This window comes from Bufo bufo, chromosome 1 (assembly GCF_905171765.1).
Source record: "Bufo bufo chromosome 1, aBufBuf1.1, whole genome shotgun sequence".
In the NCBI taxonomy this organism is placed as follows: domain Eukaryota; kingdom Metazoa; phylum Chordata; class Amphibia; order Anura; family Bufonidae; genus Bufo; species Bufo bufo.
In genome coordinates this window covers 604982527-604998606 of record NC_053389.1, presented here as the reverse complement: position 1 = coordinate 604998606, position 16080 = coordinate 604982527, and the positions used below count along the sequence as shown (strand labels likewise).

The following is a 16080-nucleotide window of genomic DNA, read 5'->3' as shown; positions in this document are numbered from 1 at the left end:
CTGCTTGCAAACGCACTGCTCCAGTGTTAAAGCCCTCTGGCTTTCTTCACACAGGAGTGAATGGAGCAGCTCTTTCAGGGCGCTTTGCAGGTGCTACAGCGCTACAAAATAGAGCACTCCAATGTGAAAGCCAGAGGGTTTTAACACTGGAGCGGTGCGTTGGCAGGACAATAAAAAAAGTCCTTTTAGCCACATCTTTGAGGCGCTGTAGGAACAGTGTACACACTGATTCGAAAGCGCCACTGCCCATTGAAATCAATGGGCAGCGCCGCCGAACCGCCAGCAATGCACCGCTGCAAGCTGCATTTTGCGGGCGGTTTTAACCCTTTTTGGGCAGCTAGTGGAAGCTCAAAGTCCTGCGAGCCGCATATTTGAGGCGCCGGGCGCCCTGCTAGCGGCTGAATAGCGCCGCAAAAACTACAGTAAAGCGCCGCTCAAATAGCGACGCTTTACCGCCAATAGCGCAACGCCCCAGTGTGACAATAGCCTAAGCCTGGCATCATGACAGTCTCAAACAGAAGCAAGCAGCCCATCCAATATAGTGCTTGCACAATATGGATTAAATTAATTATAATTATGCATAGCCATAGATATAAATAAAGTGATTTGTGCAACAGCAGGTACAACTTGCACAAATCACTTTATTTAGGATATCTATGCATAATTCTAATTTATTTATTCCATATATTTAGCAGTACTATATTAGGTATTTAGCAAGGTTACATTTATTAGGTTGCCTGCAGTGCTTGGCAGATTGCAGAATGTCAGTACATCATTATACAGTGTGATCATGATGTGTGTGTGTACCGTAGCAGACTAGCAGTGCTGCCTGGCTGGGGGTCCAATCGTCCAACTTCTCACAGTTCTTCTCCTCACTTCACCTCAGTGCAGTCAGTCACCTCACGAGTGACACGCTTGGATAAATGAAGCTACGATACGCAGAGGAGGGTAGGCGGAGCTTGAGGCGGAGCTGGAGGCGGAGCCTCTGCAAGTTAGCAGATACACGGACGGACTGGGCGATCCCATTCATAGAAAATCATGGGGGCGCCTGTCTTTCTCCTACATGCCAGCCCTCAGTCCAGACTGTCCAGCCAAGGTAAAAGTACTTTCCAAGTTAATTTGCGTGCCGCCGCCAGCGCTGGGGCTAAAGGAGGTGGCTGCAGAATGGGTGGGAATTTTTTTTTCATGATATTTTTTTTTTTGTCGCCCCCCCCGCTTGGCGCCTATGGCACTAGCCATGGCTGCCATAGCTTGGATACGCCACTGAAAGACTATGTATCTTCTGCGACGCTTCAGTCAAGGCGATTGCAGCCGTAGCATACCGAAAGACCATAGATGTCAAAGAACAATGCCATATAGGGTTTGTCATGAGCCGGACCAAACTGGAGCCACTCCGTGAACACACAATATCCAGACTGGAACTCTGTGCTGCTGTGCTTTCAGTGGAGTTGGCTGAACTTATAACATCAGGAATTAACCTGGAAATTGAGGAAGTCGAGTTTTACATGGACAGCAAAGTAGTCCTAGGATATATTTGTAACAAAACCAGACGCTTTTACGTCTATGTCAGCAATCGGGTGCTAAGGACCAGGAGATCCACTTGTCATAAACAAGGTACTACGTGCCCACACACCATAATCCTGAAGACCAGGCGACTATGGTTTAAGGGTCCTGCATTCCTGTAACGTTCAACATCTTGCAGTACCATGTTTGAATTGGTAGACCCAGATGAGTCATTCATTAATATGAATAAAAACATTTAATAAACACCAGAATACAATACAATATAAAAGCTGAAAACAAAACTAACAAAAGCAAAAAATTAAAAATAAAAATGAACAAAAGCAAAAAATATAAAAAATAAATCCGATAATGAAACTCTGATTAGGGGGGCTTGGTTGGAGATATACTCTATATAGAGTGCTTGTACTTGAAAGTATATTTCCTAGGAGAATAAAATGTCCTGAAGACGATGGATAAAGTCCATGCAACTTCAAACGGGCTAATGCCTATAGAACACCATGGATGTGCACAAATTAACTCTGAAGAAACCTGCCAGTCAGAAGGACACACAGCAATAGTTAAATCCAAACAAAGTTCGGTAGATGTGGCGCGGTATTGGTAACCCACACGCCGAGGCATCCCACGGCTGTGTGAGACCGACACTACTTGTTACCTGTTCCGAGGTCTTCAGGTGGAAATACCGTCCTCACAGTAAGTAATGCGCCCTGCTGTTACGGGCCCAAACGAAAACCACACCAAACAAAGGTAGGAAATGCTGGCTTGTCATGTGATGTGTTGGCAGGAAGTGCTGGCTGGTCACGTGATATGTCACGTGGTCATGATGGTCCTAGTATCATTAATAGAATATGGAGGAAATAAGTGCAATGGAACAACCATCCAATGGTGTATAAAAATAGCACCACTGAGGAAGGGGGCAGTTGTATACCCCAAAACGCATTTGGCTGTAAGAGACTTTCAGCTCCAGAGACTAAGTCCCGTTCGAAGATGGGACTTAATCGTTTTTCTGCATGAAATTGACCGACCGCACAGCCCAAATCTTTGGAACTGTTTTGGGCAGGAAATTGTGCTTGCGGTCGGTCATAAAGGACTTCCACTTAACTTTTGATCCGCTGGAGGGATTTGTGTGATTTTTGGAAGTGGTTATATTTGATGTATGCTGAGTTTAAATATGTAATTTTTATGGAGATGGAATGTATGGTTTTAAAGTTATAGAGTATGTTTAAAAACTGTTTTTACTGTCTGTGATAGTTATGTTAATCCATAATTATATCACAGACAGAAGGGAGGATTTTGTGTGTTTGGGTGGGGATTCCCTTTGTCCTGAGAGATAATTGGATTACTCCCCGGGTGTCTCCAGGGCAGAGAGGAGGAAACCATGATGCATTGTGGGGATGTGTTGTAATATATTGATTGGTTGTATTTCAAAACCCTGTGGGCAGTACTATGTTTTTGGTTTGTGAATAAAAGAGGCTGTACGTGAAGTACAGTCAGTTCCTTTTTTAACCCTCAAGGTGAAGTGTCGTCTCATTCTTGTGGGAGGATTTATGGTATGCTGTCCCAGTTTAACTGCTAGGAGTGAAAACCTATTCGTATGGTTCCTATTCAACTGTCTACAGCATTCAGAGGCTTGAAGAGGATTTATATGCTGCTTCGGTTTGGTGATTGTGGTGTCTGCCAGAGTGCTTGGAAACCTCAGAAAAACGCTAGGAGCATCGTCAACAGAGGTACCCAGTCAGGGTGCCAGGTGATCCGTTACATTGGTGGCAAGCAGTGGGATGGCGTCCTAGTGTGAGGAGAAGCAGCTCGGAGACACCGTTCATGGATTTACTAAATTGAGGGTAACGCTAGTATCCGTACAGCGCCCCTGGCTACAGCAGGATGGAATCGGCTAGTCTTCGAACAGCGTTCCACTATGAGGAGGAGGATGACCCGGACTGGAGGGATGCAGTTCGGAAAGGCGTCTGGTATGATGCCCTGGAAAATGCCCAGCGGCGGCGGGGCGAGTGTCTGCCCAGTGAGGAACAGCAGTTGCGGATGCGAGTGGCCCTGCGAATGCCCCTTCTGGGAGAGAAGCCCCTGAATGAGTGGGTGACAGAACTGGAGAGCCTGGTATGGAAGGAGCTTTGGCTAGATGACGCCTACCAGGCACTCTGGTGGTATGTGATTCGGCACTCCCCCGGGATGGCTGAGCACGACAGACCCGAGGGTGAGAATTATGATGGCCCTGGCCTGTTGTTTGAGGCCTTCGCAGAACTGGAGTTCGGAGATGCTGGAGGGTCCCGGTTCTGGGATATCTATGACTACAAGGAGGCTATGCATGATTGGGCTACAGCGAGAGAGGTGAGACAAGACCTGGCATCTCTAGTGACAAAGGAGTGGGAGCTGGAGCAGGACTACCAATACTTCTTCAGCTCAATTCGGTCCCAATATACACTCCCAGAGAGCTGGGTGGCAGTCCCAGACCTACAACCCTACAGCTGGGAAGGCCCGACTGAAGTATCCCCTGCTTTAGTACCAGCTACAGAGGTAGGGGTCCTCATAGACTGGTCCTGTGAGGAACCACAACAGGCAGGTAGAGACGGGACCGAGGTCTCTCCACCGGGATGCTGGGCAGCTGGCCCAGACCCTCAACAGCAGCCGGAGTTGCCAGGTGTGGACGCAGGTGGTCCTTACTCGCAAATGTTGAGGGACCTCACAGACTGGTCCTGGGAGGACCCACAGATGGCAGGTGGAGATGGGACGGAGGTCTCTCTACCAGTCCTACAGGGATGCTGGACGGTCGGTCCAGATCTCCAGCCATCTCCGCAGGGATACCAGGAGGAGGAGGGGGACAGCACCCCTAACTCCGATGGTGCAGATGGGACCGCGGTCTCTGCACCAGGCCTACCGGGATGCTGGACGGCCGGTTCAGATCCCCCACCAACCCTGCAGGAATGCCAGGAGGAGGAGGTAAGCGATTCCTCCTCTCCACAGCCGATCTGCAACAAGGTCCTGGGGATAGGATTCCCTGACCACATCCCAGCGGAAGAGCTGGCATCTGGGCAGAGCGCAGTCAGCCTCTGCCCTCCTCTATCCTCTTCTCCAGAGGCTGACTTTCCACAGGCTACCCCAGTGGAAGCGCTGGCATCTGGGCAGAGCGCAGTCGGGCTCTGCCCTCCCCTATCCTCTTCTCCAGAGCCGGACTTCCCACAGGCTACCCCAGCGGAAGAGCTGGCATCTGGGCAGAGCGCAGTCGGCCTCTGCCCACCAAGTACCCACAGCTCCAAGCTGGAGAACCACAAGGAAGCAAGGAGTAGCAGATGCCCACTCAACAGCTGGGGACATACAGAACAGAGCCAGGCCCCAAGATTCAACAGGTCCAGTATTGGGTTGTGGTTGGACTGCCAGACTAACTCAGGTACTGACCGTGAGGTCAGGTATCTGGTTAGTCTTCCCTGGGAGGGGGAGATGTGTGGCGAAACCAACTTTGCCACTGGGTTTTGGAGAGGCCTGTTTACCAGCCTCTTGCCCTACGACTATGGCCCCGGGACATATTACCCTTCAAGAACAGTGTAACAGAACTATGCCGCATGTCTGGACTGTTAATAGGACCGAACGCGGTCAGCAGTGTATACTAAAGATTCTGTGGAACTAAAATCGGATGCGCAAATACACGAACACCGCTGACCCTTACCTTCTTCCATACGGAACTTTCAGCTCCAGAGACTAAGTCCCGTTCGAAGATGGGACTTAGTCATTTTTCTGCATGAAATTGACCGACCGCACAGCCCAAATCTATGGAACTGTTTTGGGAAGGAAATTGTGCTTGCGGTCGGTCATAAAGGACTTCCACTTAACTTTTGATCCTCTGGAGGGTGGTTATATTTGATGCATGCTGAGTTTAAATATGTAATTTTTATGGAGATGGAATGTATGGTTTTAAAGTTATAGAGTATGTTTAAAAACAGTATTTTTACTGTCTGTGATAGTTATGTTAATCCATAATTATATCACAGACAGAAGGGAGGATTTTGTGTGTTTGGGTGGGGATTCCTGTCCTGTTGTTCCACATGTGTATTGGCGATTTCCCTTTGTCCTGAGAGATAATTGGATTACTCCCCGGGTGTGTCCAGGGCAGAGAGGAGGAAACCATGATGCATTGTGGGGATGTGTTGTAATATATTGATTGGTTGTATTTCAAAACCCTGTGGGCAGTACTATGTTTTTGGTTTGTGAATAAAAGAGGCTGTACGTGAAGTACAGTCAGTTCCTGTTTTAATCCTCAAGGTGAAGTGTCGTCTCATTCTTGGGGGAGGATTTATGGTATGCTGTCCCAGTTTGACTGCTAGGAGTGAAAACCTATTCGTATGGTTCCTATTCAACTGTCTACAGCATTCAGAGGCTTATAGAGGATTTATATGCTGCTTCGGTTCAGTGATTGTGGTGTCTGCCAGAGTGCTTGGAAACCTCAGGAAAACGCTAGGAGCATCGTCAACGGAGGTACCCAGTCGGGGTGCCAGGTGATCCGTTACATATGGGACCTGTTTAAATGTATACAGGTATGCAATGAGCTTCCCCTAGTGGCAATGAGCTCCCACTAGTGGCAGCTGCAGAAGGCAGTATTTTATCATGTAACTGGAAGGTTGTGTCAAAGGAAGAAGATTTGGAGTTGTATGATGTAGTACACACATGATGTATTACAAGAGGGGAGTGCTGTTATATCTGTGGTAAACTTCAATACACTTGAACCCCCCAAAAAATTGTGTGTTTGCCCCTGATCCGTGTGTCCTTGACCTCAATTATTTCTTCACTGTCAGTGATGAAAGACAAAAAACATAACTTTAAAGGGGTTCTCCGTGAATGATTTAAAATGCCCACCCCCCCAAGCAGCTCTGCAAGTGGAGGTGACCCATCCTGTTGACATTCTAGACATTCTAGGACAGGTTGCTGGTGGCCATTTTAACCAATTCCCAGAAAGCCCTTTTAACATTTGCTTGCTGGCAATAAAGTAGTTCCTTTTTAGTCCTTTATCTAAATACACTTGTATACAATGTTAAAACTTTACCCAAAGCAAATCTATTGTGATGCAAAACTCACTTCATGGAAAATCTTTATCAGATTTGTTCACAATTCCTTTTGACGTGAGCACACAATTTTCCACATTTTCAAATGCATTTTTAATTATACTTTACCAGGAGTTGTGCCATCAATATCTATATGTGTGGGTTCTCCTTGAACATCAAGCTCTCCTGTGTCCTCTTGAACTGAGTCATATAGGCAGTTGACTTCTTGAGCCAAACACATTAGAAAAGCCTCTTTGGATTGGTTTTTCACTGGATTCTCTTTACTAACTTCGGGTAAATTAAATTTTTGTACCAGATATGAAAGTTCTTGCCATAGGGACACCCTAAGAGGCGTGGCAGGCAACTTCAGATAGCTACAGACATCTTGATTGAGCTCTGATAACCAGGAGCTTAGAGGGGGTTTGATCTCCACTCCATTTTTCAAGTCTCTCAGAAACTGACACACTGATCTGAGAAAATGATATGCGTTAGTAGTAGACTCAGGAACTTTATAATTGCCATTTTGTATGGTTCTTTCCAGAATGCTTATCCCAAATCTATTAAGGATTTTGTTTCCTGGATACTGAGAAGGAACGTCTGAATGGGAGTATGACCAGTACCAGGCATGTCCAGCAATAAGAAGACTTCCTCCTTCTGCAACAAACTGATGGATTTCGTCTACTTCTGCATCACCATAAGAATTGCAACAATAAATGCTGAATTCAGAACTCACGTTGGAAGTCGCACACAAGATACCCTCAGCCTGTAGTATGGGAATCAGGCCTCGCATTGCCTTGTTAACAGCAATCCTCCCATTTCTTCCTGCATCCAGCCATGAAATGGCATTTAGGATAAAAGACTTCAGCTTTAGTTTTGTAAGGAAGCCTTCATGTGACCCCACTACAACACGTCCTCTGCCATAGTATGCAGCAGCAAAAAAACACTGGTGGCTGCTTGTCAGTCCAAGTGGAAAAGTCAACGGTCCATGTAGCAGGAGTTCAGAAGCAACAGCACTCCCACTAATATCCAGACTGGATACTCCATTGAAGAGCTGTTTTAGGTCCATGGAGAAGTCCACACTGCAAATAGATGTATAATGACTTGAATATTTCTCAGTAACACACTAAAGAAAAGAATTTCTGGATGACATCATAACTAAACCATGTCAAAGCAAGAGAAAAACAGTAATGAATATCATGAAATAAGTGCATTATCTACACAGAACTAGAAGATGAATTAGAAAACCTCATTAGTACTTACATGGTGCAAATATGTACTTACTCATCAAAAGACGGAAATGGTGTTGGTTTCTCACTCACTGGGAAAATCCCATTTTCTCCAGTCTTATTAGTGAAATAGACTCCAGCTACAGATGTTATTTTGTTTCCAGGAAAATCGAAGAAAACGTTTAATTCTGGGTGGCATTCAGACCAATGGCAGGCTTGAGCTCCAATAAGGAGACCGCCACCTTCCCTCAAAAATGAGACAATTTCTGATAATTGGCTTTCATTATATTGTGTCATGCAGAACACTCCCAAATCTTCCTTAAAGCCAGAGGTCGTGTCAATTTTATGTCCAGAGATAGATAGAGTGTCTGCCAGGAGACCTAGGCTGTTTTCGATGCCAATTACTGCTTCTGAGGATGGTTTCAACCAGGATATCGCATTCTGCAGAAAATCCTTAAATTGTGGCTCATTCAAATATGATTCATGACTCATGACAATCAAGCGGCCCTTGCCGTATCTGGATGCAGCAATGAGAGCATTCTTTGCAGGAGTCTCCAGCACTGGGAATGCTGTGTCACCAGTAAGAAGAAGCCTACAAGGAATACTGTCTCCTGTAAAATTCAGATTCTGGATGCCTTTGGTAAGTGAGGCATAATCTTCATTAGCCAACATGATTTCTTGATAACTGTAAAGATAATAAGTAAGCATAAAAACAAAAACTGTAAAACACATTTGTCAAAACAGTATAAAAAGGTATGGAAATACTGTAGTCATGGGGACTACTGCTTGATTACTTTTATACTGCAGTTACGTAATTGGCAATGCTATATGGGCAGGGGGCAGCGACTTGATCAGTTTGGAAAGTCATGAAGGAATTTGTATACTTCCATGCTTTACAAGGCTGCCTCATGTGTATAAGGACGATACTGCCAGAACCCCAGTAGGAAATCGGTGCATGGAGAAATGACGCAGTGGATGGTACATGGTAGTGGATGTGAAACGGGCGCCTCCCCCCACAGCCCTCCTATATCGCGTCCCAGGTGTAGGAAATGCTGAGTGGTGTCATGCGGCCTAAATGTCTCTTTATGTGTCACGGTGCTCCTACCTGGATACTGCTAGACCACAGGCTTTGGCTCCGAAGCAAGGAAATTCGGAAAGAACTTGAGTCCAGACCTTGAGATGAAGTTCAATGGCAGGTTTACTTTGAATAAACTTTTTTTCAAACAGTTTACAGGCTTTGTCTTGGTTCGAGCAGGCTTTAGCATAAACTGGCAGGCAAACTCAACTCTGCTATATCTTTCTCTCACTCTGCTGTACTAACAAGCTGACTTAGTAACTTGGCTTCTTCTTTATGCTGCACTTCACTCTTTAATCGGACTTAGCTTCAGCCGAGGAACTGATCTCCTGGCTCCTGAGGCTTCTATGGTTCAGCCTCCCTGGCCAGCAGAGCTTAAGGTGCTCTGGCTAGCGTGGGCACGTCCAGCAGAGACGTGCCTCTGCACACCCTTCCCCTTGCTGGGGGCAAACTAAACTCACTCTAACTGGTCCCCACCCTTCCTGAAGGACTAGCCCACTTCCCTACAGAGGGGGGTTAGAATTGAATGGAACGCTCCATTCTATCTAAGTACTGTACAGCTCTGCCGTGTTAGCTGCCACCTGCTGGTGAACCAGGTACATTACATTTATAACAGTTATGTAACAATATTATAGATGCACATTGTGGTGAACCTGGAACAGAATACATAGATGACATTGTATTAGCCCAATAAAGACAGTAGCAGGGTGCAGTTGTGGTAACACCATTTTGGGGTGTTACAGATGTGTCTGTTTATTTCAGCCCTGCGCTCTAAGTAACTTGAAAACCCATTTAAAGGGGTTTCCGCAATACAAACTCTGATCAACTGCAATTAACTTTTTAGAAATGTGGTTTTCTTGATGTGTTTTTTTTTTCCAAAGGAACATTTGTATAGTTTAATTAGTATCCCCTGCTACCAATAGAAAACCTAAATGGGTTGGGTATTGGGAGGGCCACTGTCCCTTCCCTATAACAAATATCATTTGCAGATCATAGATTTCTGCAAACTGTGCACTGTTCTTCAGGAGACAGCTACCCAGCACCAGCTGTTGGGTACAGTAGCACCTCTCAGAATTTGTATTACGGTAGTTCAATTTCTGAAAGATGACAATAGAACTTAATTAAAGCACGTTTTATAGACCATCTAGCTGCTTAATATTAAGGAACACCCTTTGTAGAAGCTCATAAAGAAGTAGCCCTTTCCATATCGTGGGCTCCAAAGTAGTTGTATATGTGCCAGCATTTTCCATAGCATAAGAGTCCATGCTCTTAGAGTATCAGTCAAAGCTATGATATTGTGGCCTAGATGTTATAAATAAGCTAGTGATTCCTTCTTTGTATGGCTTGGATTAATCTGAGCATTCCTTCAGAGAGAGGGAATCTTGGTTGTTTAATAAATTCAGCTCAAATTTGATAATACTCCAAGTGAGCTGTTTTAATTTGGCTTTTAAAATTAGATGATATCCTCTAGGGGTTGAAAACAGGTAAAAAAGAGGCTCTGTCACCCAGATCAACCCTACCCTACCAGGCATATAGCCTGGTAGGGTTGATGACAATGACAAAAATGATACCTTTATTTCTTCTGTAGTTGTTCCGGTGGTGGAGAAAAAACAACTTTTATAAATATGAAAATTAAGTATGTGAGCACTCGGAGGCAGGATTATGCCATCCAAGCACTGCTTTAGCGATGCGTCCTTTGCTTCATAATTAGAGATGAGCATATCGAAGTTGACGAATTGGAATTCGATCTGAATTTCAGGAAAAATTCGATTTGCACCGAAACCGAATTTCCTCACACTTCATGGTAACGAATCGCATTTTTCCTAAAATGGCTGCTGCACATGTAAGAACATGGAGCAAGGAACTCTTGGAAGGCAGGATCACACATAATGCTATGCATGCAGCCAATCAGCAGCCAGCCAACCCTGTGATGTCACAGCCCTATAAATAGCTTCAGCCATCTTGGATTCTGCCATTTTCCAGTGTACTTAGTGCAGGGAGAGATGTCAGCAGGGACTAGGGACAGTGCTAGAAAAAACTTCATTGTGCTAAAAAAATTATTTACAAGTGCAGGGAAAGATGGACAGATTATTCAAGGTGTAGGGAAAGGATAGGGAGGAATCATTCCACAGCATTTATGTAGAACAGGGTTCAGTAGGGGAGATTACAGCCTGGGTAATAGGAACAATCTTATTACACCTTGCTGCACTGACTGGGGATCCAAATTGCCATTATACAGCTCTGTAATTCCAGCAAACCGTTCTTGTTATTGGTGTGCAAGTGCTGTTTGATACAGTCATTAACAGGATTTATTACAAGGAAAAATTTCTATGTCTTATTTGCCCTTGAGCGGTGCAGTTATATGTTCTAAAGCATATTTTGGCTTATATTAGTGGGAAAAAAAGGGCTTATTAGCCATTGTGTGGTGAAGTGCGAAAATTACAGCCCTTTTTGTCGTGTATTAGTGGCAAAAGAAAAATATATTTGCGGTTCAGCGGTGCAGTTATATGTTCTAAAGCCTTTTGTGGCGTGCATAACTGGAAAAAATAAGGGCCTATTTGCCATTCAGCGAAGCAGTTACAGTATATGTTCTAAAGCCCTTTTTGCCATGTATTAGTGGCAAAAGTAAAATATATTTGCTATTCAACGGTGTAGTTATAAGTTCTAAAGCCCTTTTTTCTGTGTACTAGTGGCAAAAGTAAAATATATTTGCCGTTCAGCGGTGCAGTTATATGTTCTAAAGCCCTTTTTGCCATGTATTAGTGGCAAAAGTAAAATATATTTGTCGTTCAGCAGTGCAGTTATATGTTCTAAAGCCTTCTGTGGCGTGTATAAGTGGAAAAAATAAGGGCCTATTTGCGATTCAGCGGTGCAGTTATATGTTCAAAAGCCCTTTTTGTCCTGTAATAGTGGCGAAATAAAAATATATTTGCCGTTCAGCGGTGCAGTTATATGTTCTAAAGCCCTTTTTGTTGTGTATTAGTGGCAAAAGAAAAATACATTTGCCGTTCAGCGGTGCAGTTATATGTTCTAAAGGCCTTTTTGGCGTGTATTAGTGGCAAAAGTAAAATATATTTGCTGTTCAGCGGTGCAGTTATATGTTCTAAAGCCCTTTTTGTCGTGTATTAGTGGCAAAAGTGAAATATATTTGCCGTTCAGCGGTGCAGTTATATGTTCAGTGACGTCAACACAAACTTACTGCTGACACCCTCTCCACTCTGTCGGGGGCTCTACTTGTATAAGCGTTTAATAGAACAGGTTCTGTAGACATCTATGTGGAATCAGCTGACGACTTCTTGGCGCTAACATCGCCACAGTTCATACTTGAGTTATTTGGTCAGTTTTAGCCTTGTGACTGCCCAAATAAGTGAAGTGTGCAGTGATTCTAAGGCCCCTTTCACACGGGCGAGTATTCCGTGCGGGTGCAATGCGTGATGTGAATGCATTGCACCCGCACTGAATCTGGACCCATCCATTTCTATGGGGCTGTGCACATGAGCTGTGATTTTCACGCATCACTTGTGCCTTGCGTGAAAATCGCAGCATGCTCTATATTTTGCGTTTTTCACTCAACGCAGGCACCATAAAAGTCAATGGGGCCTCGTGAAAAGCAAGTGCGGATGCGATGCGATTTTCACGCATGGTTGCTAGGTGACGATCGGGCTGGGGACCCGATCTGTATTATTTTCCCTTATAACATGGTTATAAGGGAAAATAATAGCATTCTGAATACAGAATGCAAAGTAAAATAGTGATGGAGGGGTTAAAAATAAAAAAATTTACTCTTTCAGTCCACTTGATCGCGTAGTTGCGGATCTCTGTCTTCTTCTGTAGTGTTGAGCTGCCGGCTAAGGACCTGTGGTGACGTCACATCACAAGGTCCAATCACATGGTCCCTCACCATGGTGATGAACCATGTGATTGGACCATGTGATGAGCACAGTGACGTCACCACAGGTCTTTTGCCAGGTCCTGAAGATAGAGACCGGCAGCTATGGAGCAGGTAAGTTAACTTTTTTTTTTTTTTTTAACCCCTGCATCCCTATGTTACTTTGCATTCTGTATTAAGAATGCTATTATTTTCCCTTATAACCATGTTATAAGGGAAAATAATAAAATCTACACAACACCTAACCCAAACCTGAACTTCAATGATAAAGTCCGGGTTTGCGTCTGGTTTCCAAACATGGCGATTTTTCTCACGCACGTGTAAAACGCATTAAAACGCTTTGCACTCGCGCGGAAAAATCGCACATTTTACCGCAACGCACCCGCATCTTATCGGGCCCTCACACGCCACGCTCGTGTGAAAGAGGCCTAAGAGCGACGCCTGTCATCTGCATGTCATACTGACTCACAGTATTATTTCACTACCACAGCAGACTGTGCGTGTTAATGCAAGTCACAGTGTTCTACACCACTATAAAGGCTCTCTTCAGCCAGGAAATAGACGTTTTTTAATGCGTTTTGCTGCGAACAAATTCAGATCGAACCAAAAAAATATTTTTTATTCGGCGAAAGAACCGAATCAAATTTTTGAAAAAGTTGCTCATCTCTATTCACAATGACTCCCCTCTCCTGTTGATCATGCCCATATGTGATCCGCACCTAAGGGGTTAATTTGTGCGGATCACAGCCCCCTGTAAGAGATCGGGTGCTGCCAGGCAGCAGGGGGCAGTCATGTACAAAGTTCTTAGTATATTCTAACTTGAAGCGTCCCCATCACTATGGGAACGCCTCTGTGTTAGAATATACTGTCGGATATGAGTTTTCACGATCTAACTCAAATCCGATGGTATATTCTAACATAGAGGCGTTCCCATGGTGATGGGGACGCTTCAAGTTAAAATATACCATCGGATTGGAGAAAACTCCGATCCTATGGTATATTAACTCCTGACTTTACATTGAAAGTCAATGGTGGACGGATCCGTTTGCAATTGCACCATATTGTGTCAACGTCAAACGGATCCGTCCCCATTGACTTGCATTGTAAGTCAGGACGGATCCGTTTGGCTCCGCACGGCCAGGCGGACACCAAAATGACTTTTTTTTTCATGTCCGTGGATCCTCTAAAAATCAAGGAAGACCCACGGAAGAAAAAACGGTCACGGATCACTGAACAACGGAAATCCGTTTTGCGGACCGCAAAAAAAAACGTCCGTGTGCATGAAGCCTTAGGCTCAGTTCACACTTGACTTATTTGGTCACTTAGGAGTCAAAAGTCACACAGAACAGGTGCAGATCTTTTCATGATAAGTTATCTGTGAGTAGGATTGGCTCCTGATTTGTCTAATCATCCAGTAACTGAAGTGTGAACTCAGCCTTACAGGTCAATGTTAGTGACAGGTATAATGTACTTATATAAGGTGCAGTGGTCCAAGATTCGACTATAGAGTGAAAGAGCTGTATCGTTTTACCCTGTCTGCTGCTTCCACATAGATTACTAATCTATTTTGTTAGCCACTGATACGAGTAAAGCCCCCGTGACAGAGTGGAGAGGGTGTCAGCAGTAAGTTTGTGTTTACGTCACTGTTTATTTTTCCTTTCTTGAATAGAGATGAGCGGCAGTAGTCATATTCGAATTCGCGATATTTCGCGAATATTTTGCAGAATATTCGGCGAATATTTGCAAATTCGAATATTCGTTATATTCTACGACTTTTTTTAACTCTAAAAATCGACAAGGTAATGATCGCGTAATATGCAAATTTTCGTAATGCAAATTTTTATCGCAAATTTTTCAATTGCCGAGCAAAAACATGATTCCTCCCTGCTTCTTGCTTGTGGGCCAATGAGTCATAGCACTATATCGAATATATTTGTTTTTTCGAATATTCGTAATATTCTAAAACAAGAATATATAGCAATACAGCCAAAATTAGAAAAAACAAATGTAGAGTAATTTAGCTAATATAGTGCTATAATCTTTTTTTTTAAATAGTTGTAATTTTTTTCCAATCTGAACTTCAGATGAGAAAAAAATTACAACTATTAGGACTCTTTCAGACAGGCGTTGCGGGAAAAGGTGCGATTATGTTTCGGGAACATGCACGATTTTTCCGCGCGAGTGCAAAACATTGTAATGCGTTTTGCACTTGCGTGAGAAAAATTGCGCATGTTTAGTACGCAAACCCGAACTTCTTCACAGAAGTTCGGGCTTGGGATCGGTGTTCTGTAGATTGTATTATTTTCCCTTATAACATGGTTATAAGGGAAAATAATAGCATTCTTAATACAGAATGAATAGCAAAACAGCGCTGGAGGGGTTAAAATGATAATAATAATAATTTAACTCACCTTAATCCACTTGATCGCGCAGTCGGCATCGCTTCTGTCTTCTTTCTTTGCTGTGTGCAGGAACAGGACCTGTGGTGACGTCACTCCGGTCATCACATGGTCCATCACATGATCCATCACCATGGTAAAAGATCATGTGATGGATCATGTAATGACCGGAGTGACGTCACCACAGGTCCTGTTCCTGCACACAGCAAAGAAAGAAGACAGAAGCGATGCCGGCTGCGCGACTAAAGTGAGTTAAATATTTATTTATTTTTTTAACCCCTCCAGCGCTATTTTACTATGCATTCTGTATTCAGAATGCGATTATTTTCCCTTATAACCATGTTATAAGGGAAAATAATAATGATCGGGTCTCCATGCTGATCGTCTGCTAGCAACCGTGCATGAAAATCGCACCGCATCCGCACTTGCTTGCGGATGCTTGCGATTTTCACGCAACCCCATTCATTTCTATGGGGCCTGCGTTACGTGAAAAATGCACAAAATAGAGCATGCTGCGATTTTCACGCAACGCACAAGTGATGCGTGAAAATCACCGCTCATGTGAACAGCCCCATAGAAATGAATGGGTCGGGATTCAGTGCGGGTGCAATGCGTTCAACTCACGCATCGCATCAGCGCGGAATACTCGCCCGTGTGAAAGGGGCCTTAGACAAAGATTATAGCACTATCTTAGCTAAATTGCTCTATATTCGAGTCATTGGCCCACAAGCAAGAAGCAGGGAGGAATCATGTTTTTTCTCGGCAATTGAAAAATTTGCGATAAAAATTTGCATTACGAAAATTCGCAATAAAAAAAATCTTGAATATTCGAAATTACGAATATATATCACTATTCTTGAACTATACCAGACAGCTTTTTTTTAGAGAAGTAGTGATGGTTTGGGACTCTCCACCTTGGCTTGGC

General features: G+C 44.1%; 1 protein-coding gene across 1 annotated transcript in view; it reads right to left on the bottom strand.

Moving 5' to 3' along the window:
- LOC120985567 (TRPM8 channel-associated factor homolog) overlaps positions 1-8500 on the bottom strand; it is a 37761-nt gene extending 29261 nt beyond the window's left edge. The window contains exons 1-2 of the mRNA XM_040413585.1: positions 7848-8500; positions 6696-7645 (exon numbers count right to left, since the gene is read on the bottom strand). Coding sequence (XP_040269519.1) covers positions 6696-7645; positions 7848-8500 — 1603 coding nt within the window. The remainder of the gene's footprint in view (positions 1-6695; positions 7646-7847) is intronic.
- Between the last annotated feature and the right edge of the window lie 7580 nt (positions 8501-16080).